General features: G+C 33.5%; 6 protein-coding genes and 1 non-coding gene across 8 annotated transcripts; 5 read left to right on the plus strand and 2 right to left on the minus strand.

Annotated features, from left to right (window-relative positions):
• The first annotated feature begins 1,262 nt into the window (after positions 1–1,262).
• LOC125593871 lies at positions 1,263–1,424 on the plus strand. Its single transcript, XR_007329697.1, has one exon. It is a non-coding gene; the product is annotated as a U1 spliceosomal RNA (small nuclear RNA).
• Positions 1,425–1,990: 566 nt separating this feature from the next.
• LOC125593862 (syntaxin-43-like) lies at positions 1,991–4,501 on the plus strand. 2 transcript variants are annotated; one of them, XM_048770217.1, is made up of 8 exons: positions 1,991–2,408; positions 3,019–3,295; positions 3,366–3,455; positions 3,584–3,655; positions 3,747–3,824; positions 3,900–3,965; positions 4,052–4,132; positions 4,221–4,501. In XM_048770217.1, exons 1-8 carry the CDS (start codon positions 2,227–2,229, stop codon positions 4,326–4,328), a joined length of 954 nt encoding a protein of 317 aa, XP_048626174.1. In that variant the 5' UTR covers positions 1,991–2,226; the 3' UTR covers positions 4,329–4,501. The 2 variants fall into 2 exon arrangements, with proteins under 2 accessions (XP_048626174.1, XP_048626173.1); XM_048770216.1 differs by having other exon boundaries at positions 1,992–2,408; positions 3,016–3,295.
• A 1,041-nt stretch (positions 4,502–5,542) lies between these two features.
• LOC125593864 lies at positions 5,543–6,531 on the plus strand. The gene is made up of 2 exons (XM_048770220.1): positions 5,543–5,996; positions 6,252–6,531. The coding sequence occupies exons 1-2, from the start codon at positions 5,705–5,707 to the stop codon at positions 6,395–6,397; spliced, it is 438 nt and encodes a 145-aa protein (XP_048626177.1). The 5' UTR covers positions 5,543–5,704; the 3' UTR covers positions 6,398–6,531.
• A 328-nt stretch (positions 6,532–6,859) lies between these two features.
• LOC125593865 (defensin-like protein 204) lies at positions 6,860–8,775 on the plus strand. Its single transcript, XM_048770221.1, has 2 exons — positions 6,860–7,182; positions 7,328–8,775. The coding sequence occupies exons 1-2, from the start codon at positions 7,116–7,118 to the stop codon at positions 7,498–7,500; spliced, it is 240 nt and encodes a 79-aa protein (XP_048626178.1). The 5' UTR covers positions 6,860–7,115; the 3' UTR covers positions 7,501–8,775.
• Positions 8,776–8,937: 162 nt separating this feature from the next.
• LOC106437013 (defensin-like protein 205) lies at positions 8,938–9,610 on the plus strand. The gene is made up of 2 exons (XM_013877955.3): positions 8,938–9,099; positions 9,206–9,610. The coding sequence occupies exons 1-2, from the start codon at positions 9,033–9,035 to the stop codon at positions 9,409–9,411; spliced, it is 273 nt and encodes a 90-aa protein (XP_013733409.2). The 5' UTR covers positions 8,938–9,032; the 3' UTR covers positions 9,412–9,610.
• Positions 9,611–11,919: 2,309 nt separating this feature from the next.
• LOC106429237 (pectinesterase inhibitor-like) lies at positions 11,920–12,492 on the minus strand. Its single transcript, XM_022712421.2, has one exon. The coding sequence runs from the start codon at positions 12,490–12,492 to the stop codon at positions 11,920–11,922; it is 573 nt and encodes a 190-aa protein (XP_022568142.2).
• Positions 12,493–13,606: 1,114 nt separating this feature from the next.
• On the minus strand, positions 13,607–18,003 carry LOC106437012 (lon protease homolog 1, mitochondrial; the record flags this gene model as incomplete). Its single annotated transcript, XM_048770234.1, has 8 exons — positions 13,607–15,985; positions 16,069–16,593; positions 16,677–16,778; positions 16,865–17,032; positions 17,112–17,225; positions 17,470–17,574; positions 17,650–17,780; positions 17,856–18,003. Coding segments are annotated over 8 exons (1,539 nt in total), but the record flags the coding sequence as incomplete, so codon positions are not given.
• Between the last annotated feature and the right edge of the window lie 5,087 nt (positions 18,004–23,090).

Genomic DNA, 23,090 nt, shown 5'->3' on the forward strand with positions numbered 1-23,090 from the left:
CCACATTTTTATTAGTGATATATATGAACTTAGTGCAATTGGTTCCCTTATAATATAAATATCTAACACCACTAGCATTTATAAAACATCCTTTATATATAGCTTTCTTAAAAGTGATTATGCTTTTTTTTTCCCTGAAAAAGTCGCATTGGATATTGCCAATCCTATTTTCTTATGCGATTTAGTTTATAAGTCACTCGACGGCTCCACTTTTTCATAAACTTCCAAAATTTCACGAAGTGACTAATCACCAACTATATATTTTTAATATAGTTGTCTTTTTTCAAAGACAAAATAAGAGGTTTAAAACATAGATAATCGAGTATCCAACTTTGTTTAATACAACGTATCAACAAGATATATTGTATGAACTAGAGTTGCATATGCGTTCCAGTTGAATGCACGAACTGAGAACATTGAAGTGGAAGTCTAGTGTATACTTTTAGAATATTGCTTCTATGTTATTTTTTTCTTACTTTTTGGTTTTGATCGTTGGCCATATTAAGTTTTCGTTTTTATAACCATTTTTAAATATCAAACTTCTACATATTATTTTGTTGGACATCATTGTGGGTATTAACTCCCTTTTAATGTACTTTTACTCAATTTTTTAACAAAAGACTTAGATTTGTTCTCAATATAGCTCAGTTATTGAATTTTATAGAAAGATCAGCGAAGGGAGTTTGAAGTTGTTAATATATAGAAAATGCAGCATTAAAATAGTTAAAAGGTTGAATAACTGTTCTCTCCGTGACATCCAAGTTTCTAGATTACCTTTCCACTCAACTCACAAATCACAATTTAAAGTTGTTATCTACATCATAACTTACTTACCAGGTAGTTGAATTTCAACCAACGTTTACGTATCTATAACTTAAGAGATCTACACAACCCATGGACCATGTCCATTATTGCTTTAGAGTTTAGACATCCATCTACAATCTCGTTTAACTCTCTAGGTAAGCTATAGCTTTAACCAACAGGCCCAACACTATATAGTAGACGCTAATTTAAGAGTCGGTCATTGATGACCTTATACTACTAACTAATTTTGGGCCTCAAGGGATACCCAGCCCAGTAGAGGATGTAAACAGTAAGCCAAGGTCTTGCCGTCTCGCGTGCGATGAAACGGCACGCGGTGCTTCTCAAAGAAACAAGAACAGCAAAAGGTTTGAGACTTTATAACGTCCCACATCGGTTACGGGAAACAAAGAAGGCTCTGGAGACACAGTATAAAAGAGAGCCTCATGGGTACATACAAATTACTTACCTGGACGGGGTCGACTCGTGATCAAGAAGACGAGTGGCCTAGGCTAGTGACTTCCATTGCACCGAGGAAGGGCGCTTAGCCTAAAGTCTTCCCAAGTGGAAGAGCTTACGTCATTATTTGTGGCAGAGGGGGTTTGCGTTCGCGCAGCCCCTACCATACTCAGTTTTCAATTTTTCTCTTATATATGATCGAAAGTAGATCTGAAGTTTCCAAGTTGATAAGAGATAAACGTTATAAATGCAGAGACGAAGATAACAAACAGACAAGAGGAGGCTTGCACGAATAAATACTGTTATGTATATGGGCCTTTGTCTACTTTTAACTGTAAAGCCTTACGTTAACAATGAAGTGAACTACGCTTAAATTAAACAAAAAAATGCTAATTCTTTATGTTTCTCATGTTCACTTCACTTCTAGCAAAACCTCGTTTTGTAAATCTATGACATGAAAAGACTACGTATCTTTAACATTTTGGGTATCTATATATCTTTGCTTAGAGAGTACAATGCAGACCTCTTAAATTAAGAAAGCAACGAAACGATATTAAACATGTCTGTCTATATCTTAATAGGCTACGATATAAACTTCTTAAGCTTAGTTTGAATATTAATGGGTCACTACATTAACCTCCCAGCCGAGTTTATATATAGGCCCATTAAGAATCAAATTAAGCCCAAAACTAACTAATTTTCCTTTTTTAATAGATTTAATTTCCGGCAAAGAAATAATGAATATTTCCAATTTGTAAATCTGGGAGCTGACTTTTTCCCGTCGGAGAAGTTTAATCCCGCCGGCGAACGACGGAATCGATCCTCCAGAAACCTCCGATCTCGTTTTACATAACGATTCGCGCTGATTCCGTTGCTAATTGCTTATGATGAAACCACGATCCTGTTCTTCAGATCTATAGCTCAATCGAAAAACCGTCAGGGGTTTAACATCATCTATAGCTGATAATGGCGACGAGGAATCGCACGCTCTTGTTCCGCAAGTACAGAAACTCTCTGAGGAGCGTCCGTGCTCCGATGACGGAAGCGAAATCCGGCGTAGGTCCGGTGATCGAGATGGCGAGCGCGACTCTGTTGCATCCCAAGCGATCCTACGCTCCAGTGAGTACCGAAGATCCAGGGAGTTCGAGGTATACAACTTCTCTTCATCTCGATATGCGCCATTGAATTGTTGGAGCTTTGTGATTGATTGCATTTGAAACTCATCAATCTTGAGGTAGCTGTTAGTGTGAAGTTAGCTTATGAATCTTGAAGTAATTTGTTGATTGAGTAGAAGAATTGGTACTATGAGCAACAATGGTTCCCTTATGCCCCGGTACAAAATGTCAATATTCAAGAAATCAGTAGGCGGTAACTAGGATGTTTATAGAGTATTAGCGACTAGGCGGATTATTCGTGAGGCTAGGCCATGTCTAGATGTTAACATTTTTTAGTTTAATTATGATGAATTATTATTATATACAAAGCAAAACAAATTTGTAGATTTGTATTAACATTATTGGTTAACTTAACATATTTAGATCAATTTAAGCCAATCTTAACCGATTTTGAACAGTTTAAACCGAGCTTAGTGGTATAATTTGGTTGTTGAGAAAATCATTTCGGCTAGTCGCCGCCTAGACCGATTTTTAGATGCTATTCTTTATGGGCCTAAGGTGAACTTCCATGGTAATTAAGAAAAAAAAAGAGTTTCTTATTGATTTGTTGAAGCTGAAACCTTTTTCTTCAATGTTACAGTAGAGGAGGAGCAATAACAGTGGGGTTACCACCAGACTGGGTTGATGTCTCCGAGGAGATTTCAGGGAACATTCAGCGTGCTAGGACTAAAATGGCTGAACTAGGGAAGGCTCATGCGAAAGCCTTGATGCCTACGTTTGGTGATGGTAAAGAAGACCAGCATCAGATCGAGTCTTTGACGCAGGAGATTACTTTCCTGTTGAGGAAATCAGAGAAGCAGCTTCAGAAGCTATCTGCAGCTGGACCTTCTGAAGATTCAAACGTCAGGAAAAACGTTCAGGTTAGTGCACTAACTTTCACTTGACGTGTGTCCTTTACATCACCACCTAAATTTTGACTCTTTATAACAGCGATCTCTTGCTACTGATCTCCAATTCCTTTCTATGGAGCTCCGCAAGAAACAGTCTACTTATCTGAAACGCTTGAGACTACAAAAAGAGGTATGCAATGAAGTTATAGTTGCTCTGTTGTGGAGTCTCTTGTTCTGTTGTTAATATGATTTTCATTGGATCTCTTGTTAGTTTTGAAAGATTCTATAAGAAGCTTTGACTTTGTGATGTATGGTCAGGATGGAGGGGACTTAGAGATGAATCTCAACGGAAGCAGCTCTAGAGCAGAAGATGATGACTTCGATGATATAGTATGGCTTCTTTATTGCAATCTACAAGCCGTTGTTTCTCTTTTGTATATGATCTGTAACTATGCAAGCTATGCATTTTTTTTTGTTTCAGTTATTTAGTGAGCACCAGATGAGTAAGATCAAAAAGAGCGAGGCAATATCGGTAGAGAGGGAGAAAGAGATTCAGCAGGTTAGTGTTTGCAACTCATAGTGCTCTTCATTGCTGTTATAACCGTGTCACATTCTCCTTATGTGTAATCTACAGGTTGTTGAATCTGTAAACGAGCTCGCTCAGATAATGAAGGATCTTTCTGCACTTGTAATAGATCAGGTACAACACTGTTTTAGCTGCTACATAGCGTCTAAGTCACTTACTGTAGGAATATAATAATTTGAGATCAAAACTTGTTGTGACAGGGCACTATAGTTGATCGGATTGACTATAACATCCAGAACGTTGCTAGTACAGTTGAAGATGGTCTCAAACAGCTGCAAAAGGTAAACCATTATTTGACCTGAGTATACACCATCTCTCTCTCTCAATGATTCATAATGTTCAATGGAATCGCTTTGTGAAACTCCACAGGCGGAACGTACACAGAGGAGTGGTGGTATGGTTATGTGTGCGTCTGTTCTTGTTATCCTCTGCTTCATCATGATAGTTCTCTTAATCCTCAAGGAGATTTTCTTGTGACCCAAGAAAGAGATTGACCCCTCTCATTATTTTATTCTTTCATAATGGGGACCCCACAATGTTTGCGTTGCTCACTGTTCTGCTGTATCGACCAAAATTGTCTGAAGATAAATTCGAATTGCGTTCTGTCTTGTATTTGGATTTTGAAGAGTTTGTTTATAAACGTTTATGTACATGTTAAGAAGATATAGGACCTGTACGGTTTGTTCCAGGTTAGGAACTACCAAAGACCAATATTCTCATTACTATTCAAAGCAGTGTAATCTCTATAACCTAGACTAAACCAAACCAGACTTAAGTTCTAAACTAAATGCCGCCCCGGTAGGGCTAACATAGGTTAGTAATTAGTCCTTGATGTGTAATAAAAGAAGGCATTAAGAATGTGTAATTATGTGTAGAACTAAAAACTAAGTGGCCGGAGAATGCCAAACATAGCAAGCGTACTAAGTCTCAAGTTTATAGAGAGTAAATTCAATATTATATATTACTTGAAATATCCAATCAGAGGAGTTAGTACCACGTGAAGATGTCAGTGACTTGAAGGGCAAGGTTCTTAGTCACGTGTTTTGTTACTCTATAAATAGCATAAGAGAGATGACACAAAGAGATGCAAGAGTCGGTAACCTCAATTCAATCAACATTGATTTTTCTCTTGCAGAATTAATCCCATACTCCCACTGCGTGAGGGTTGTTTAGTGAATGAACTTAAAATCTCCGTACGTTACACATACCCATATGGTTCGGACCTTTACTCTAGTAATTATACTGGAGGCTCTTCTTTTTTTTTGAACATCAAATGCTTATACTAAAATTAAAGGTCCAACGGACTTCTCGACAAATAAAATAACTAAAACATGACGAATGATAGATGTAACTAAGGAGAGAATAGACCCGTAGAGAAGCTTTACTTGTATTCTTAGAGCCCTCGTTCGAAGAAACGCAAAGAAGTCGAAATCGACGTTGAATAACCCAACCGATGAGTTTTGAGAGTAATTGAAAACCGTTTCTGGAAATTTCTGGATTTTCCGACATTGCAGTGAGGTACAGAGAGGCAGCCGGAGTAGGACTACACACTGGAGCCTTATGTTGAATACTGGAGCCTTATGTTGAATCATATATATATATATATATATATATATATATATATTTTCTGGTAATCAATCATATATAACTAGTGGAAAAATCACTAAGCTGGGAAAGAAAAAGAGATCATATCTATTTAAGGGCAAGACTATGGTTGATGTTTTGTATTGGCTTTTTCTAGTCTATTGTTTGTCAAAAGTTAATTTCATTTCTATTTTTGATGAATTTGTTGTAACAAGTTTTTTTTCCACCACATATTGCCTCTCCTGAAAAACAAGATTCTAGATCACACTATGGATATTAAAATGAGATATAAAAACAGAAAAAATAAAATAAATAAAAGAAAGAGAGACGGGATGCAGGATCTCCAATCTCCTAACATACGATCTTACAAATCGTATGAAGGAGGTCGGAACCTCCAACTAGTTGATCCTGCCGATTTAAAACCGGTTAGAGGAATCTATGTTGTAAGAGAATTAAAGCGTAATCGATCTCCCATGACATCAGATCCATGGCGTAAAATTTCATACAAAGACATGCCCGTTAAATCCAGAAGACCTCCTTCTCATTCAAAAACGTTAAAAGGTACTTAAAAATTGAATCATACGGTTTGTAAACTAACTACAACAAAATTTTGTGGGTTGCATTCTGTTTCTACATTTACAAATAATGATTCTGGTTGAGGGTGGTGTAATGTATAAACAATCATTACGTTTAAAATGATCATCGCTCTAACATTTTATATGGGGTTTACAAAGATTCTAACATTATATATATATTTTTTAAAAACGTTATACACATATGATTAATATGTTTTTTTTATAAATGTAATAATCATAGGATGGTGGAACGATCCTGAGATAAAGAGAAAGAGACGAGTGGCGAAATACAAGCTTTATTCAGCTGAGGGAAAGGTGAAGAAATCTTTGAAAAAGAGTTACAAATGGATTAAGATCCAATGCGCTAAGATTATTCATGGAATATAGCTTTCTAATGTGTTTTATTGCTTAGTAGTTTGATTTTTTTTTATAATAATAAAATCGTGTGTTTGTTTCATTTATTTGATTATTTTTGTTAGTTGTGGTGTATCTCTTTGACAACATTATATTTGATATGAATTGCAAATCCAATACATAAAATAAATATATGTTTTTAATTCAAATTAGTAACTATCGTATGCTTTGCATTGTTATTATTTTTTGGTTTATTAAATACTACAATTTTTAAATGAATTTTCAAAATCAAAAAAATAATCATTCTTAAGAAGAGATTAATTTTAAATAAAGAAGTAAGAACCAATTGTACAGCTGAGTTCAGATTCTTATAACAAAATTAGAAACTTTTCAAGAAAAAATGATATATATATATATATCTATATATATATATATTTAAACTAAACCATGGTGTTATTCAAGAAACAAAAATTGTATATATTTCTGGAAAGTATACGCAAATATTTTACCAAAAAAAGTATACGCAAATAATATTTAAGAGCTGTAGAGAGAGAAATTACCTAACTGGCTGTAACATGTAAGTCTGCATGGAATTTAAGAGCTCTGCCTAATTAGTGTACATACAATAGAATATATAATTGAACTGCTAATAAGTCAACAAAGATTTCATTATAAATATATAACAATCCCCACTGATTTAATTTGTATAATCCAAGTTTAACAGAAACAAACAATTAGTTAAGTGTAAGAAATGGCAAAGACCCTCAATTCAATCTGCTTCGCCACTCTTTTGCTCGTTGTCTTGTTAATGTCCACCGGTAATTCGACTTTAGTATTTTCCAAAATTTTCATGCATGCATGCATAAATCAAGAAAATGTTTCTTTCATTATATCCCTTCTTCAGTCTCATCATAATCAAATTTAGTGTGTTTATGCGTTTGAATGGATGTTGGATATGTACAGAAATCCAGAAGAGCGAGGCGACTTGTAAGAAGTTCTTAGGCGAAGCCCCAGTGCATCCATGTAAGGAAAAAGCTTGTAAGGAAGTGTGTAAGGAACATTACTACCACTCATGTAAAGGAGAGTGTGAGATGCATGGCTACGAAGAGCATTGCCACTGTTACGGAAAATACTGAAAATTACACAAATAAAATATCGTATGAAATAAAAACAAATAAAATCTTATACATATATAATGTAATTGTGGTATGTTCGATCTAATAAGGTATGTATGTTTAAGTTGTTTGCTTCAAGTAAAATGAAGAATGTTGACCTTCTAAGTTTATAATAAGATCATGTTGTATGCTGTTTCGTATTAATAATAAACTATACTTGTGTTATGTCTACGTACTTTAATTCGATTTAGATTAAAAAATACGCACTCGTTTTCTTCACGATTTTCGTTATAATGCTATCTCTAGCAAATCGCAAGTATTATAAATCATATGCAGCTACATATCCACATAATGCATGCTATTGACAAATATATTATGGTGACACTATAATTTGTATTTATTCAGAACTCGGTGATGATAAACTTCTTAGTTTCGAGAATAACTATTTTACTTTCCCCTACGCTGATTACCAAAATTCTTATTAAACACACAAACTTATGAAAGTATAAACTCCACTACTGTTAATTTCTTCTTGGTAAATACGTTTTACTCAGGAAAGATTGAGTAAGCCGTTTTTGTTCAGAGAATATCTAAATTAACTAGGCTTTCATTTATATTTTATTGTATACACTAATTCAAGCATGCATTAAAATGTTTAGGGAACTAGGGTTCTAGCCAGGAGCCTTTGCCGCAATAATCTTTCTATTTAAACCGTTAGCATTATAAAGCTATAGAAATTATAAATCAAATAAAAAGGGGAGAAGGATTTGACTTTAAAGCTTTTAAAAGGTCGAGATAGATTACCTTACCCGGATGGTTAAAAGACATTAATGAGGAGTTTCATTATGAACTATAGCTAGAATCAAGTGGCCATGAAGTCTAGCTAGCTATACGAAACAATTACTATGGATCAAATGACCTCTATAGAATTAGCCAATTAGGTAATACTGCCACTAAGAAAACTTGAAAATTTGGTTATTTTATACCGTTTAATTTAATTACTCCCCAATAAAGCAAAAGGTTGGCAGCATATCTAAATTTTTACTACCATTTCCAAAGCCATGCTCGTTAAAATGAGGAAAAATCACATAGCCAACAAAACTCTTCTCATACCTTTCTACTTCTTTTCTTCCTCTTGTCAGTTGTCACCAGTTCTACTTCTCTACATCCTCCTAAACCCTTCAAACACTTTTGGTCACCGAAAACCCACCGGTCAAGTTTCCTGCGAACAATCTGATCATGATACTTCTTTATCCGGATTCGTTTTATGTATCTCAACCTTTTATAATTTATTTCTGAAACTCCTAGTAGAAAGCTTTGAGAGGATTTCGCAATTGGACTTTAAAACGGCAGTATGTAAGCCAAGAAATGGGCCTTATACAGGCCACATATATGTAAGAATGAAACCACGACGTTGCAAATAGGGTAACAAAAGTCAACTATATTTTTGCTATAAATAGACTACAACCCCCATTCATTAGTATCACCCAAGTTTCTAAATACAGAAAGAAGCCATTACCTAAGAGTAGAAAGAAGAAGCAATAGCTACAGAAATGGCAAAGACCATCAGTTCCATCTGCTTCACCACTCTTTTGCTCGTTGTCTTATTCATTTCGGCCGGTAATTTTTGGTTCTAATTTTTCTCAAAAATTTCATATGCATGCATATATTTATACATATGTATAATTCAATTTATAGAAACTGAATGAATGTTCATTATATATAGAAATACCAAAGAGCGAGGCGACATGTACGAAGTATTTAGGCGAAGCCATATTGGCGTACCCATGTAGTGAAAGCTATTGTGAAGCCAAGTGCGCTGAGCATTACCACGAGTCATGCAGAGGAGAGTGTGAGGATCATGATCATCACCACGGAGTGCATTTGACAAATGACCACGACGATCACTGCCACTGCTACGGTCGTTATTAAACTGATGAAGTATCGAATTAAAAAAGTAAGAATGTAAGCGTGGTGTATGTTGGATTTAAGTGTATGTGTGAGCGTTGTTTCCTTTTTTAAAAATAAAATAAAATAGTACGTAGGACGAAGCTGATGAGTTTGCTTCCCTCTACGTCTATGATGTACGTTATTTCAATTTGAGTAATAATAAAGTTGTTTATGTATGTTATTTCGATTTGAGCATTACTAAAGTTGTTTTTTTTATCTACGTAATTTTAACCACATGATTAGATGAAAACATATATTCGTCTTCTGATGTTTTATGTACGTTCACAGTATCAACGTATCAAATTAATAAGCTAGCTAGATATTAATCACCTAAAATCTTTAATAAAATCATCCTAGCAACAAAACTCTTTAGTAAAACATGCTAGTTGTTTTTTTTTTTTTACTTTTTGAGCTTTTAGTCTATTAGTTTTTGGTGTAAATGTTAAAACTAAACATGTTTTGATGAGACAAATAATCTTTAACAAATATTATGGCGACATTCCGATTTTTGGTGATGAAAAACTTCTTAGTTTGGACACTAACTTTTGTATCTACGTCGATTACTAAAATAACTAAATAAGAAATCATGATTAAATTTTAAATAATTAAATGTCATACAAAATGGAAGAACAAACATTACCATGCATGCATCACCATCACCAATTCACTTGGTAAATAAGCTTCCCTTAAGTAAGATAGAGGCAACCATTACTTTCCGGAGCAATTCTAATTTAACCACAAACTTAATACCACTTTCCAAATTTACTTTTAAAAAATAATCATTTTCATAAATATCATAAACGAACTCTTTTAAATCAATTTAAATGTTTAATAATCATTTATAAAAATTTATAAACCCAACTTCACCCTTTAACCCTATAAGATAATTATTAAATCATAAATTTAAATATTAAGATATTTTTGATTAAATGTATTCTGAAAATTGATGCTAATCAATTTCTCTTACTTTCTCAATATTCTTACATGGCAGCCACCTACTACCATGCATATTGTGATTGATTTTCTACCCTAATTGTAGCAACTTATTTCCGGAGAAGTAGTATGTAGGATTCAGAATAATGGAGATATACAAAAAAAAAACCGAAATACTTGTTGCTCTTGTATGAGTATACACTAATTTGTTTTTCTCTATATTCTTCATTATTATTATTATTATCATTATTATTATTACTCTTTTAATAAATAAAACAAAATAACTGTTACAAAAAAGTTACAAAAATAAAACAAAACAAAAGGGGAGAAAGATTTGACTTTATCGAGTAGTGGAGCTTGCTCAAGAACCAAGTGAACAATTGGACATGGCCCGCGCTATTAACCTATTAATGGGAACAAAGGACCTCTATACATCTAGGGAAATATCAAATATCCATAGGAAAACTGCAAGAGTTGCTTCACAAAAACCGCTGAATTTAAAACTTTTGCCCCCAATAAATTGAAAAGTTGGGACCAGACTTTTTTTATTTTTCCCTTTCCAACTCATACAGCCAGCTAGCCAAGATAATAGTGTCCTCTTCTTTACAACAGTATCTGAAAAGATCTTCATCTATGTTTTTTCGTATGTTCAAAACCCTCACCTAGACATTTAATAGGAGATCAGTTGAACCAGGAAAGGTAAACCATGGTACCGGGTTATTAATGGACTCACACCGATCGTTTAAGCTGGGTTTGAAAAAGAGATAGTTGGGCCTCAAAGCCCATCCAATGGAGAACGGCAACGTTTAAAAAATAGCGGGAAAACGTAGCTGACAAGGTCAATTGCGCGGAGGCTTCTTCGAATCGCCGTCGTGGAACAAAACACGCTGATTCCGTTGCCGGAGTCGAGAATCCGCCTCTCGAATATGAAGGGACAAGATCTCGAATCGGAGAAAGCTCGATTGCTGAGTCTAGCTACCAAATTAGGATTCGATGAAGCCGCGAAGCAATGCTTTGATCGGTTCCTTGATCTCTACGGCACCAAATTTGAATCTATAATCTATGCTCTAATCAATTGAACTATGAAGTTTTTTTTTTCTTTTTTTCTTCTGACTAATTAAAGCACAAAGTTTTACGGTTATATATCTCCAAAACCCAAAACTGAAAAGAAAATACTGTTATATATGTTTAAGATTTAAAACTTAATTTATCCTTTCCCAAGTCTTAATGTATGAACGTTACTAGAAGTCTAGAATACTTTGGAGACTTATTCGACCGGAATATTTGTAAACGCAGCTTACAGTCGTGTGATAACTGTGAAATGATCTTTATCATATCTAACCTCTTATTGATGTATATTTTTATTCTCATTTAAATCTTATAAGGTTATGATTTTGGTTTTAACGACATACATATGTTGTAATATATATATATATATATATATATATATATATATATATATATATATATATCTATGCAAAGAAACTGCTTGGATACAAAATTTCTTATTGAGTTATTATTATTATGCTCTCTTTTGCTTGTAAATCATATATAAATTTAATTGAAAAGACTAGTGAAAAATCTAACAATGTGACACATTTCGATAAACTTGACACTGCGATTCAAAACAAAAGGCGGCTCATTAGAAGGTCCTTCGAACTGATCTTTGCATACATAAGCATAATCAAGTGCGTTGTAAGCAGCGTTATATGCTTGTTGGAACGAGTTATTTCTCAAAAACTCTTTAGCTACTTCAAGCTCTTTGATCGCTGTGCCATAGCCATTCACACATTCAACGCAAGCGTTCTTGAACTGCTTGTCATTACCTGAGATTTTTGCAAAGAGGTCCATCAGATCTAGGTTTTCCTGACCAAACGCTTGAGCTTTTTCGGCTGCGAACTCCATAAGGCCCCGGATGTTCATTGAGGTCGTTCTATTATGAGCGGTTAGCCATTTGACGCAAAAACGACGATTGTAAAGGATTGATTGTGAGCAGAGTTTGTTGAGGGTTTCTTTCGTGACGTTGTCTGTGGGAGTAAAGGAAAAAGATGAAGGGGTGATGATAAGAATCAGAAGAAGTTGAAGAGAGAGGATTGAATATGTGTTTCTCGTGATGCAAGATACACCCATTGCTTGGCTTAGATGTGAAGGAACAATGTATGTTTTTCTAAATGTTAAATACGAATATGGTGGTTTAGTATTATTATAATATGAATGAATAATTTGGAGGATTATAGTAGAATCCTCTATCAATATATAGTATCGTGTAAATGTAACTCTTGTTTTAATGAATTGATGTCCCAATTCATTTTGTAGCTTAAACTGTTAGAAGACTGGTGCGTTATTAATCAATTTTGTTAGGAGTAAATAAGTTTCTTTTTTTTTTGTGTGTGCATTAATTAGAACAACACTTGACCGGTAGACTTTGACCTGAAAGACCTTTGTTTATTTTGGATCTTTGAAAAATAGTCCTTTGTATGTATGTGTGGATGAAGATTATGCATTTCATGATTCAAAGAAGTTCACTATTTGTTATTATCTACTTAGGCGTCTTTTTGAGTAGACTCAACGAGGTCTTGTCTTATTTGTTTGTATCAGAAGCATCAAAACTCATGTGAGTTATGGCCCTTTGTAAAGGAGTAAGAACCATAAGTAAAAATAAGAGAACTACATACAAAATGGGTCTTAAAAAATCTTCTGTTTTTAAACAACAAATTTGTAACAAGGTTTTTCTCTTGAAAGCTGAGCTATATTTCTAGAAAGCGCAGAACAGCAAACATGATCATGAAATCTGATCGAATGTCCTTTTCTCACCTGCTTGTGTATCTGCTTCTTGGTTATCTTGTGGTCCAAGTAAGTTTTGGTCTTCACCAGAGAACAACAAGCTAGGTAGTGAGGGGAAGTGGACACTCTTTATATTTGACCAGAAAGCATCCTCTAGTATCTTGTCAATGTTGGTCTTCAAAACTTGAGGATCAAAAAACAATGAATACCTCCTGAAAAAATAAAAGGAATGTTAATCAAATGAGTAGTAACAAAGGAGCAAGATATTAAATAAAATTAATCTATATGCTGTCTCTTTAATTTCTATGTAATATACTTTGCAAATTAACTTCGACTAATATTTATAGATCGAGTGGGATAAAAAATTGAAGCAGAAAAAAAGGAGCAAGATAAAGACGAATTGTTGTGATTTTTAAGTTATCTAGGGTTTTGTTTTTTGGCTTTATAGAAGTGAAACAAATAACATTAGTTAAAGATGACTTTGATAGATTGAAAACCAAAACGAGCCAGCTCACTACAATGGATGCCGAGCTAGAGTCTTCTCCAGCGGTTCACCCAAGTCTCCAATATTCCTTAACGGTAAATCTTCTAAATTACTTGCTTGGCTGTGTAAAAGTTTTGATAATCACTGAATGCATTGAAAGATTGGTGTGGTATCGTTTCCAAATTGGTCTGCTTGAGGCACCGCATGCACCCTTGATATTTGTTTACTTGAGTCCCAAGAATCTGAAAACATTGACCTTTCTGGCAGATTGTTATTAGAGTAGCAGGAAAAAAAGTATACCTTGAAGTGCCTTCAGTTGTTTTTGATGCTAAACCTTTGGCCATTTCTGACTCAGAATTCCTAAAGTACTTTAAGGATTCAAAGGTTCATTTCATAAATGCTCAAGGGCAGATTGATGTCAGTGAAGCAGATAAAACGGTAATGTTTAAAGCAATCAACCTAGCAAGTTATGTTGGGAAACAAGTTTTGTATGAGCAGACACCCATAGGGTTTGCTATTGGTCTAGCTAAGTGGTACGTAGAAGGTCAAGCTACAGCGTTCATAGATGGCTTAGCATGGTACGTGAAGACAATGCTTGTCGAGGAAAGTGAAGAAGACATATGCAACATTAATGTAATCGGCCAGGTTGGGATGGAGACGTACGAAAGCGCTTGTATAGCTTACGAAGCCGCCCAAAGAATCCTTCTCCGGAAACAACCCGGGAACACCTTCTTTACCAATTCCAAGGTCTACGTATATATGCCTACATCTGACGGTGCAAGCGCAGGCTGCACGATATGCACTTCCTTGCTATCACTTGCCATGAATAAATCTGTTAGGAAGAATCTTGCAATGTCCGGAGAAATAACTCCAACGGGTGAAATTCTTCAAATTGGCCATGTAAGTCACATAACACTAAAATTAGAGTACTACTGTTTATAGTTTTTTTTTTAAAGTCGCTTATAATACATTCTTTCTCAGGTGAAGGACAAGACTATGGGGGCAAGACGAAGTCAATTAAAGACCATAATATATCCAGAGGCTAACCGGAGAGAATTTGATGAGCTCCCCGAAAATTTGAAAGACGGTCTTGATGTTCATTTCGTCGATGAATATGAGCAGATATTTGAGCTAGCATTTAACTAACAATATTTAGAACAAGTATCTCTTATTACTCTTTCTTTTTGCAGTTGTGACATGTTTTCTTTAATATTTTCAAGCTCATCTTCCAACTCTTGATTTCCTTACCATTATATTTCTTTTTTCTTATAACATGATGAAATTTGACGGCCAGTGAGATTCTGTAACATTATTTCCATAGGTCAACTAGTTATAGGTCACATTAAGCTCTTCTTCTGTGACTTCCTTTATGTATTGGAATGTCTTTAATAAAGTCTATCCTGATCCTAATCTTTTTACAGTCATCGACCTCTAAGTTATAACTCTTAATACAATAGTAAGTTCGGCGTCATGAATCAGTGGTGCATCAGAAAGTTATAATCTCACTGAACAATATATATAGTAGAAACAAAGAATCTATCATTCAAAGAAAAAACAAAGACAAACATGACAAGGGTTATAGATTCGAGAAATTTCTAAAAGGATATATAGAAAGCACATGTCATAAACAAGATTAATCAATTTTTTTTTTAAAAACATGATTAATCAAATACTATTTTATCAAAGCAGGTTCATGTTTTTCTTTTTACTGCCAAGTTAAACTGAAGTGGTATAAAGTATATAAATAATAATAGCTAATCAGATACTGCTTTTTATTGGAAGCGAACTAACAAAAGCAAGCATTAATTCTTGATATTAATCGTTAAATATCCTACTTTGTGATTCCTTAATCGATGTAATCTCTGTAGTAAGAGGTGTATGTGTGTATACAACTATAAATAGTAGAACTTTATGTAAGCCATGATGATGATGGACTACAAAAGACATGTTTGGCGTTTGTAAACCATTTTTATATACTCCAAAATAAATTCTCCTGATTAGTAGTAATAGTATACTAAAGAATCCCTGGCTCATATTACATTTAATCTTGTGGCAAGTAAGAGTTAAAGGAAGATCAGCCTAAAGAATTTAAGTATCAATGATATATTACTACTGAAAACAACCACTAAGTAAATCCCACATGAAGCTTGTCAGACTTCTTCTGAAATTCAACGGAGGAGACCCCATATTATACCCAAAGGCTAGCTCAAAAATCTGCTCATACTCATCGACAAAATGAACATCAAGCCCTTCTTTCAAGTTGCACGCGAGCTCATCAAAATCTCTACGGTTACCCTCAGGAAAGATCATCATCTTCACTTGACTCCGTCTTGCAGCTATAGTCTTCTCCTTAACCTATGTGAGATTTTGTGCGTTAGTTTTCAACTTAACAGAAACTAGAAAGCTATATAACATAGTAGTGGTAGCGTGTGACTTACTCCACCTATTGGAAGTATTCTACCAGTCAGAGTGACTTCTCCGGTCATTGCAAGATCCTTCCTCACAGGCTTCTTCATGGCAAGTGATAGAAAGGAAGTGATCATTGTGCAGCCTGCGCTTGGACCGTCTTTTGGTGTGGCTCCTTCAGGAATATGTAAATGAAGCTTGGAGTTCGCAAAGAAGAGGTTCTTGGGTTCTTTCTCGAGCATGATTCTTCTAGCAACTGTGTGAGCTATCTCTGCGCTTTCTTTCATCACATCCCCAAGCTGACCCGTTATATGAAGACCGCCTTTGCCTTCTCCTTCTTCTACAGAGGTTGTCTCTATGTACAGTGTTGAGCCACCCGTGGATTTCGTAGAAAGACCCATTACAACCCCCACTGGTGTCTGTTCATAGATCTTGTCTGCATATAAAACTGGCTTGCCTACATAATCTGCAAGGTTTGATTCATCAATCATAAAATTTTTAACCGAAACCTCAGGAGTTTCCGCGGATGCCCCTTCTCGTACTAGCTTCAGAGCAATCTGCCAAAAAAAAAATCAAATGATTATAGTTGCTTGAGACACAAGTAATCACTTTGTACTGTTCAGTGAACTTGTAAACCTACCTTACGGTAAATCTTCTCAATATGCTTCTGGAGATTTCTAACTCCTGGTTCTCTGCAGTAATTTTCAATCAACGAACGAAGAGCTGCATCCCTAACAACAACCTGACAAGAGTAGAAAACAAATCGAGTAAATCTCTTATAAACATGAACACATACAAAACATATGGACAAGTGGCTGTGAGTGAAACCTGTTCAGGCTTGATGCCACATTCCATGCATGTGGTTTTCAGCAAATGGTCTCTAGCAATATGCATCTTATCATCAGTGATATACCCTGAGATATTAATCACCTCCATTCTGTCTAGCAGAGGTGTTGGAATCTTATCTAACACATTTGCTGTGCATACAAATAAGACCTGCATGAAATTAGTTTATAACTTACGTCAAAACACAGAACACTGTATATAAAAAATCATAATAGTATTGGTAAAAAACCTTGGATAAGTCGATAGTAACATCTAGATACAGGTCTCTAAAATCCGCATTCTGCTCTGGATCCAGAAGCTCCAACAATGCACTACCTGGGTCGTCAGAGCTGCTCTTTCCAAGCTGCCAAAGGAACAATATACATTTATTATTGATATTGGCATATTGCCGGTTCCAAGGCACAGTCGAGTGAAACATTTGCTTTGATCTACACATTTTAAAGAGATATTATGGGTAGGTCGCATGGCCCTAAATTCTCGAGTTTATTTGAATATTATTTAAGATTAACCTAAAAAAAATTTGTAATATATTTTTAAGGTAAATATATTGTAAACTTCAAAAGGGAAACTCAAACAAGGTTAGCTACCTTATCAATCTCATCAATCAGAACAAGAGGATTTAATGTTCCCACGCTCCTTAGACACTTCACCATCTTTCCAGGCAATGCACCATCATATGATCGACGAAGCCCCTAAACGATTTATAAGAGAAAACATTATTATTTGTATATGATATGATTAACATATTTGAATTATAATATCTTTACCTTAATCTCGTCAACGTCAGATAGTCCTCCAACGGAAAACCGGAAGAACTTGAGTCCAAGAGCACGTGCTATAGAACGGCCAATGCTAGTTTTGCCTACTCCAGGTGGCCCTGAGAGGCATATGACCTTCCCTGTTTGACACATTAACTTTCAGTTTAGACTTTTTTAGCAAACCAGAGTGAAGCAGAAAGGCAAAGATACGAGACCTTTTGAAGTGCCTTTGAGTCTTCTCACGGCAATAAACTCTAAGATTCTCTCTTTTACATGAGATAATCCGTAATGATCATTGTCAAGAATCTTTTCTGGCTTTTGGATATCAAAATTCTCATCACTGCAATAACCAAATAAAGATGATTATTAATGAGACTTCTCAATCATAGTGACGTGTGATCATGAAGCAAAAGGCAAACCTGAAATTTCCCCAAGGCAACATGGTCAACCAATCAAGGTAGTCATAAGTACTCTCGACACAGCTGGAACTAGATTCTAGCATAACCAGTTTTGCAAGCTCTTCTTCTATGACTTTTAGTACATGTTTTGGAATCTTTTCTTTAATTGGTTCAATCCTTACCCTAATATTTTCTGCAGAAAACAAGAAAATTATAGAAAGTGAGTCAGTGGTGGAATTGTAAAGTTTGAATCTCGCTGAACAATATAGTATCGAAATATATTTATATAGTAGTAGTACTAACCAGAAAATAAAGATTCGTCAGCTGTCTGAGCTGTCTCCTGCATTGGTTTTTCTTCTTCTGTGACTTGTAAGCCAGGTTCTGTAATTATATAGAGATATAATTATCGTTCAAAATCTAATTGTAGTTACAGACTTACAGTCTATAATGACCCTAGCTACACGTTTGTATATATCATTAAGGGTCTAATGGCTTAAATCCTTTCACTGTGAAATCTTCTGCAGGAAAGAAACAGACTCTATAAACTGCAATTGTTTTACAGTCATTGATGCACGCCTCAACAGCATCTTGCTTTAGGGAATTTTTAATCAGTATAATAGTTGTAAAACCAATTACCTAGAAACTGAAATATAATTTGGTAGGGTTATAACATAAGTAGTCTAAATTTGTCGGGTACAAACAAATCAGTAAAACAATGGGAATGAAAGCGTTAATCTAAGCATGACTTACTGATCGAAACCTGCCTCTTAAAATCATCATTAATCATATATAATCATAAAATAAACACAAAGCCTTTGTGACAAAGGAGAGTCATTCGAATACCTCTATTCATCCAAGTACGGAGAGTAGCGGAGTAGTTTTTGGAGTGAATATTATGATGGATTAAAACGTATGTATTTATACGACAATCCAACTCCTTAGGTTTTAATAATTTAAAGGAAAGTTCTCAAATTTATCCTATAAAAAGGAAAAATATTAAGAAAAAGGATAACATTGCGTGTAACCTCATGACGCACGTTTATTGTGAAACTTAAAGGAAATATTCCCCTAAAGTTATCTAAAATAGAAAGTATTACAGAATCTCCTGGCTTCTGTTACATTTAATCTTTTGGTAGGAATAAAAGTTTAAAAAGATCGGTCTAAACAAACGAATCAGTGACATATACATTAACAACTGTATACATAAATAATTGATAAATATAATAATTTAATACATTTTATCAGTTTCAAGTTAAATTATATATACAATAACGAGTATTTTATAAATATAAAATATAAAATAATTGTTATTTAAAAAATAAATAAAGTTGAATGGTGTAATATACATGTTTTGTTAAAATATAAGTATAAGTGTTAGTTATTAAGATTGCTTAAGTATAAAATATTTATATACTTATACAAAGTATGAAATATCTTATTAAGTATGATTAAGTAGTTAGAGAAAACAATTTCAAAAAACAGCATACACCTTTTTTAAAAACATATACGTTATTAAATTTTTGCAGTCAAACACATTAACCAAACAAATTTCACAATAAAATCAACAAACAATATATATGCTTAAAAATAAATAGTTGAAATAGTTTATACAAATATCAACGAAATCAACTAAAATATAATAACGAGTAGTTATAGGATTAGAAAACGGACAACTCACCGATTTGTTAAAAGACGCCATTCCTTCTTATTTTCAAGCGGGCCTTCGTCGATATTTTTTTCAATCTTTATATGGCTCGTATGCTGGTTTGATTTTCATTGAAAATTATTTGCATATAAATAACGCAAGTCGGAACAACACGTAAAATTGTAAAATTGATTTTTGACAGTTAACTCTATAAAATGAATTGGAATGAAAAGATAAAAAGTAAACATGGAAACGATCATCCATTTTCATGTTCTTCTAGTCGCCCCACCTTTCATGTGGTATCAACCATACATAAAAATTTCAACAAAACTCTAGAATTATTAAAAGTAGCACTGGTAGATGAAACAAAAGTTCAAAATAACTCACTTTTCATTTTACAAAAAAAAAAAAAAAGCTAACTCATGACAATGGAGAATGTGTTATTCTTTGATTCAGTTTCTCAGTCTTTATCTTCCACCGTCTTCAGTCTCACATTTTGCATTGCGATCAATGGGAGGGTTTTTCAGTGGTAATTTCTGGAATATTGGAGGATAGATTTGATTGGAACCAAACATATAATGCATAAAACTCGTAGAAGGGGGAAGTGACGTGATTAAAGGGTGTGTAACTGCTCATGGGTTTATTTGTCATATATAATTTTTGTTTTGAGAAACTAAAACAGTTTCTAAAAGTTAATTATTTTTGATTAAAAAGAAACACAAAAGATTTTGAGAAAATTTCAAAAAATATGACAATATTGTTTTAATGCCTAGTTGCATCCTGCACTAACATATGATGATGTTCAAAGAGATTTGGAGCCTTTGTGCTCTCCGTTTATCAAGAAAATAATAATTTTATAGTGGTTATTCCATCGATTTAGGGGGTATTATGAAGTTTACTAAATTAATTGATAAAAACAATTGAATGATGCTCATTTACCATGAAAAATAGTTTAGCATACATTAATACAAATGTAGAATATGATAGAAATTTTAAAACAACACTAAAGAATATAGGCTTCAGTATACAAAGTATTTACCAAAAAACTCAATATTTTTGTAGGGGTTAACCCATAGATTTTGAGAAAATTTCAAAAAATATGACAATATTTTATTAATGCCTAGTTGCATCCGGCACTAACTTATGATTATGTTCAAAGAGGTTTGGAGCCTTTATGCTCTCCGTTTATCAAGAAAATAATAATTTTATAGTGGTTATTCCATCGATTTAGGGAGTATTATGAAGTTTTACTAAATTAATTGATAAAAACAATTGAACGATGCTCATTTACCATGAAAAATAGTTTAGCATACATTAATACAAATGTAGAATATAGTAGAAATTTTAAAACAACACTAAAGATTATAGGCTTCAGTATATAAAGTATTTACCAAAAACTCAATATTTTTGTAGGGGTGTTAGCCCATAGATTTTGAGAAAATTTCAAAAAATATGACAATATTTTTTAATGCCTAGTTGCATCCTGCACTAACATATGATGATGTTCAAAGAGGTTTGGAGCCTTTGTGCTCTCCGTTTATCAAGAAAATAATAATTTTATAGTGGTTATTCCATCGATTTAGGGGGTATTATGAAGTTTTACTAAATTAATTGATAAAAAAAATTGAACGATGCTCATTTACCATGAAAAAGAGTTTAGCATACATTAATAAAATGTAGAATATGGTAGAAATTTTAAAACAACACTAAAGATTATAGGCTTCAGTATATAAAGTATTTACCAAAAACTCAATATTTTTGTAGGGGTTAGCCCATAGATTTTGAGAAAATTTCAAAAAATATGACAATATTGTTTTAATGCCTAGTTGCATCCTGCACTAACATATGATGATGTTCAAAGAGGTTTGGAGCCTTTGTCGTCTCCGTTTATCAAGAAAATAATAATTTTATAGTGGTTATTCCATCGATTTAGGGAGTATGAAGTTTTATTAAAGATTATTTGATAAAAAAATTTGAAAGATGCTCATTTACCATGAAAACTAGTTTAGCATACATTAATACAAATGTAGAATATGGTAAAATTTTTAAAACAACACTAAAGATTATAGGCTACAGTATATAAAGTATTTACCAAAAACTCAATATTTTTGTAGGGTTAGCCCATAGATTTTGAGAAAATTTCAAAAAATATGACAATATTGTTTTAATGCCTAGTTGCATCCTGCACTAACATATGATGATGTTCAAAGAGTTTTGGAGCCTTTGTGCTCTCCGTTTATCAAGAAAATAATAATTTTATAGTGGTTATTCCATCGATTTAGGAAGTATTATGAAGTTTTATTAAATTAATTGATAAAAACAATTGAAAGATGCTCATTTACCATGAAAAAGAGTTTATCATACATTAATACAATTGTATAATATGGTAGAAAATTTAAAACAACACTAAAGATTATAGGCTTCAGTATATAAAGTATTTACCAAAAACTCAATATTTTTGTAGGGGTTAGCCCATAGATTTTGAGAAAATTTCAAAAAATATGACAATATTGTTTTAATGCCTAGTTGCATCCTGCACTAACATATGATGATGTTCAAAGAGGTTTGGAGCCTTTGTGCTCTCCGTTTATCAAGAAAATAATAATTTTATAGTGGTTATTCCATCGATTTAGGGGGTATTATGAAGTTTTACTAAATTAATTGATAAAAACAATTGAACGATGCTCATTTACCATGAAAAAGAGTTTAGCATACATTAATACAAATGTAGAATATGGTAAAAATTTTAAAACAACACTAAAGATTATAGGCTTCAGTATATAAAGTATTTACCAAAAACTCAATATTTTTGTAGGGGTTAGCCCATAGATTTTGAGAAAATTTCAAAAAATATGACAATATTGTTTTAATGCCTAGTTGCATCCTGCACTAACATATGATGATGTTCAAAGAGGTTTGGAGCCTTTGTCGTCTCCGTTTATCAAGAAAATAATAATTTTATAGTGGTTATTCCATCGATTTAGGGAGTATTATGAAGTTTTATTAAATTATTTGATAAAAACAATTGAACGATGCTCATTTACCATGAAAAAGTTTAGCATACATTAATACAAATGTAGAATATGGTAGAAATTTTAAAACAACACTAAAGATTATAGGCTTCAGTATATAAAGTATTTACCAAAAACTCAATATTTTTGTAGGGGTTAGCCCATAGATTTTGAGAAAATTTCAAAAAATATGACAATATTGTTTTAATGCCTAGTTGCATCCTGCACTAACATATGATGATGTTCAAAGAGGTTTGGAGCCTTTGTGCTCTCCGTTTATCAAGAAAATAATAATTTTATAGTGGTTATTCCATCGATTTAGGGGGTATTATGAAGTTTTACTAAATTAATTGATAAAAACAATTGAACGATGCTCATTTACCATGAAAAAGAGTT

This window comes from Brassica napus (assembly GCF_020379485.1).
Source record: "Brassica napus cultivar Da-Ae chromosome A1 unlocalized genomic scaffold, Da-Ae chrA01_Random_12, whole genome shotgun sequence".
Lineage (NCBI taxonomy): Eukaryota > Viridiplantae > Streptophyta > Magnoliopsida > Brassicales > Brassicaceae > Brassica > Brassica napus.

Coding starts and splice junctions, on each gene's coding strand:
- LOC125593862 (XM_048770216.1), top strand. CDS start 2,227: ATGGCGACGAGGAATCGCACGCTCTTGTTCCGCAAGTACAGAAACTCT. Junction 2,409..3,015: donor GAAGATCCAGGGAGTTCGAG/GTATACAACTTC, acceptor TCAATGTTACAG/TAGAGGAGGAGCAATAACAG. Junction 3,296..3,365: donor ACGTCAGGAAAAACGTTCAG/GTTAGTGCACTA, acceptor TCTTTATAACAG/CGATCTCTTGCTACTGATCT.
- LOC125593864 (XM_048770220.1), top strand. CDS start 5,705: ATGGATATTAAAATGAGATATAAAAACAGAAAAAATAAAATAAATAAA. Junction 5,997..6,251: donor TCATTCAAAAACGTTAAAAG/GTACTTAAAAAT, acceptor TAATAATCATAG/GATGGTGGAACGATCCTGAG.
- LOC125593865 (XM_048770221.1), top strand. CDS start 7,116: ATGGCAAAGACCCTCAATTCAATCTGCTTCGCCACTCTTTTGCTCGTT. Junction 7,183..7,327: donor TGTCTTGTTAATGTCCACCG/GTAATTCGACTT, acceptor GGATATGTACAG/AAATCCAGAAGAGCGAGGCG.
- LOC106437013 (XM_013877955.3), top strand. CDS start 9,033: ATGGCAAAGACCATCAGTTCCATCTGCTTCACCACTCTTTTGCTCGTT. Junction 9,100..9,205: donor TGTCTTATTCATTTCGGCCG/GTAATTTTTGGT, acceptor CATTATATATAG/AAATACCAAAGAGCGAGGCG.
- LOC106429237 (XM_022712421.2), bottom strand. CDS start 12,492: ATGGGTGTATCTTGCATCACGAGAAACACATATTCAATCCTCTCTCTT.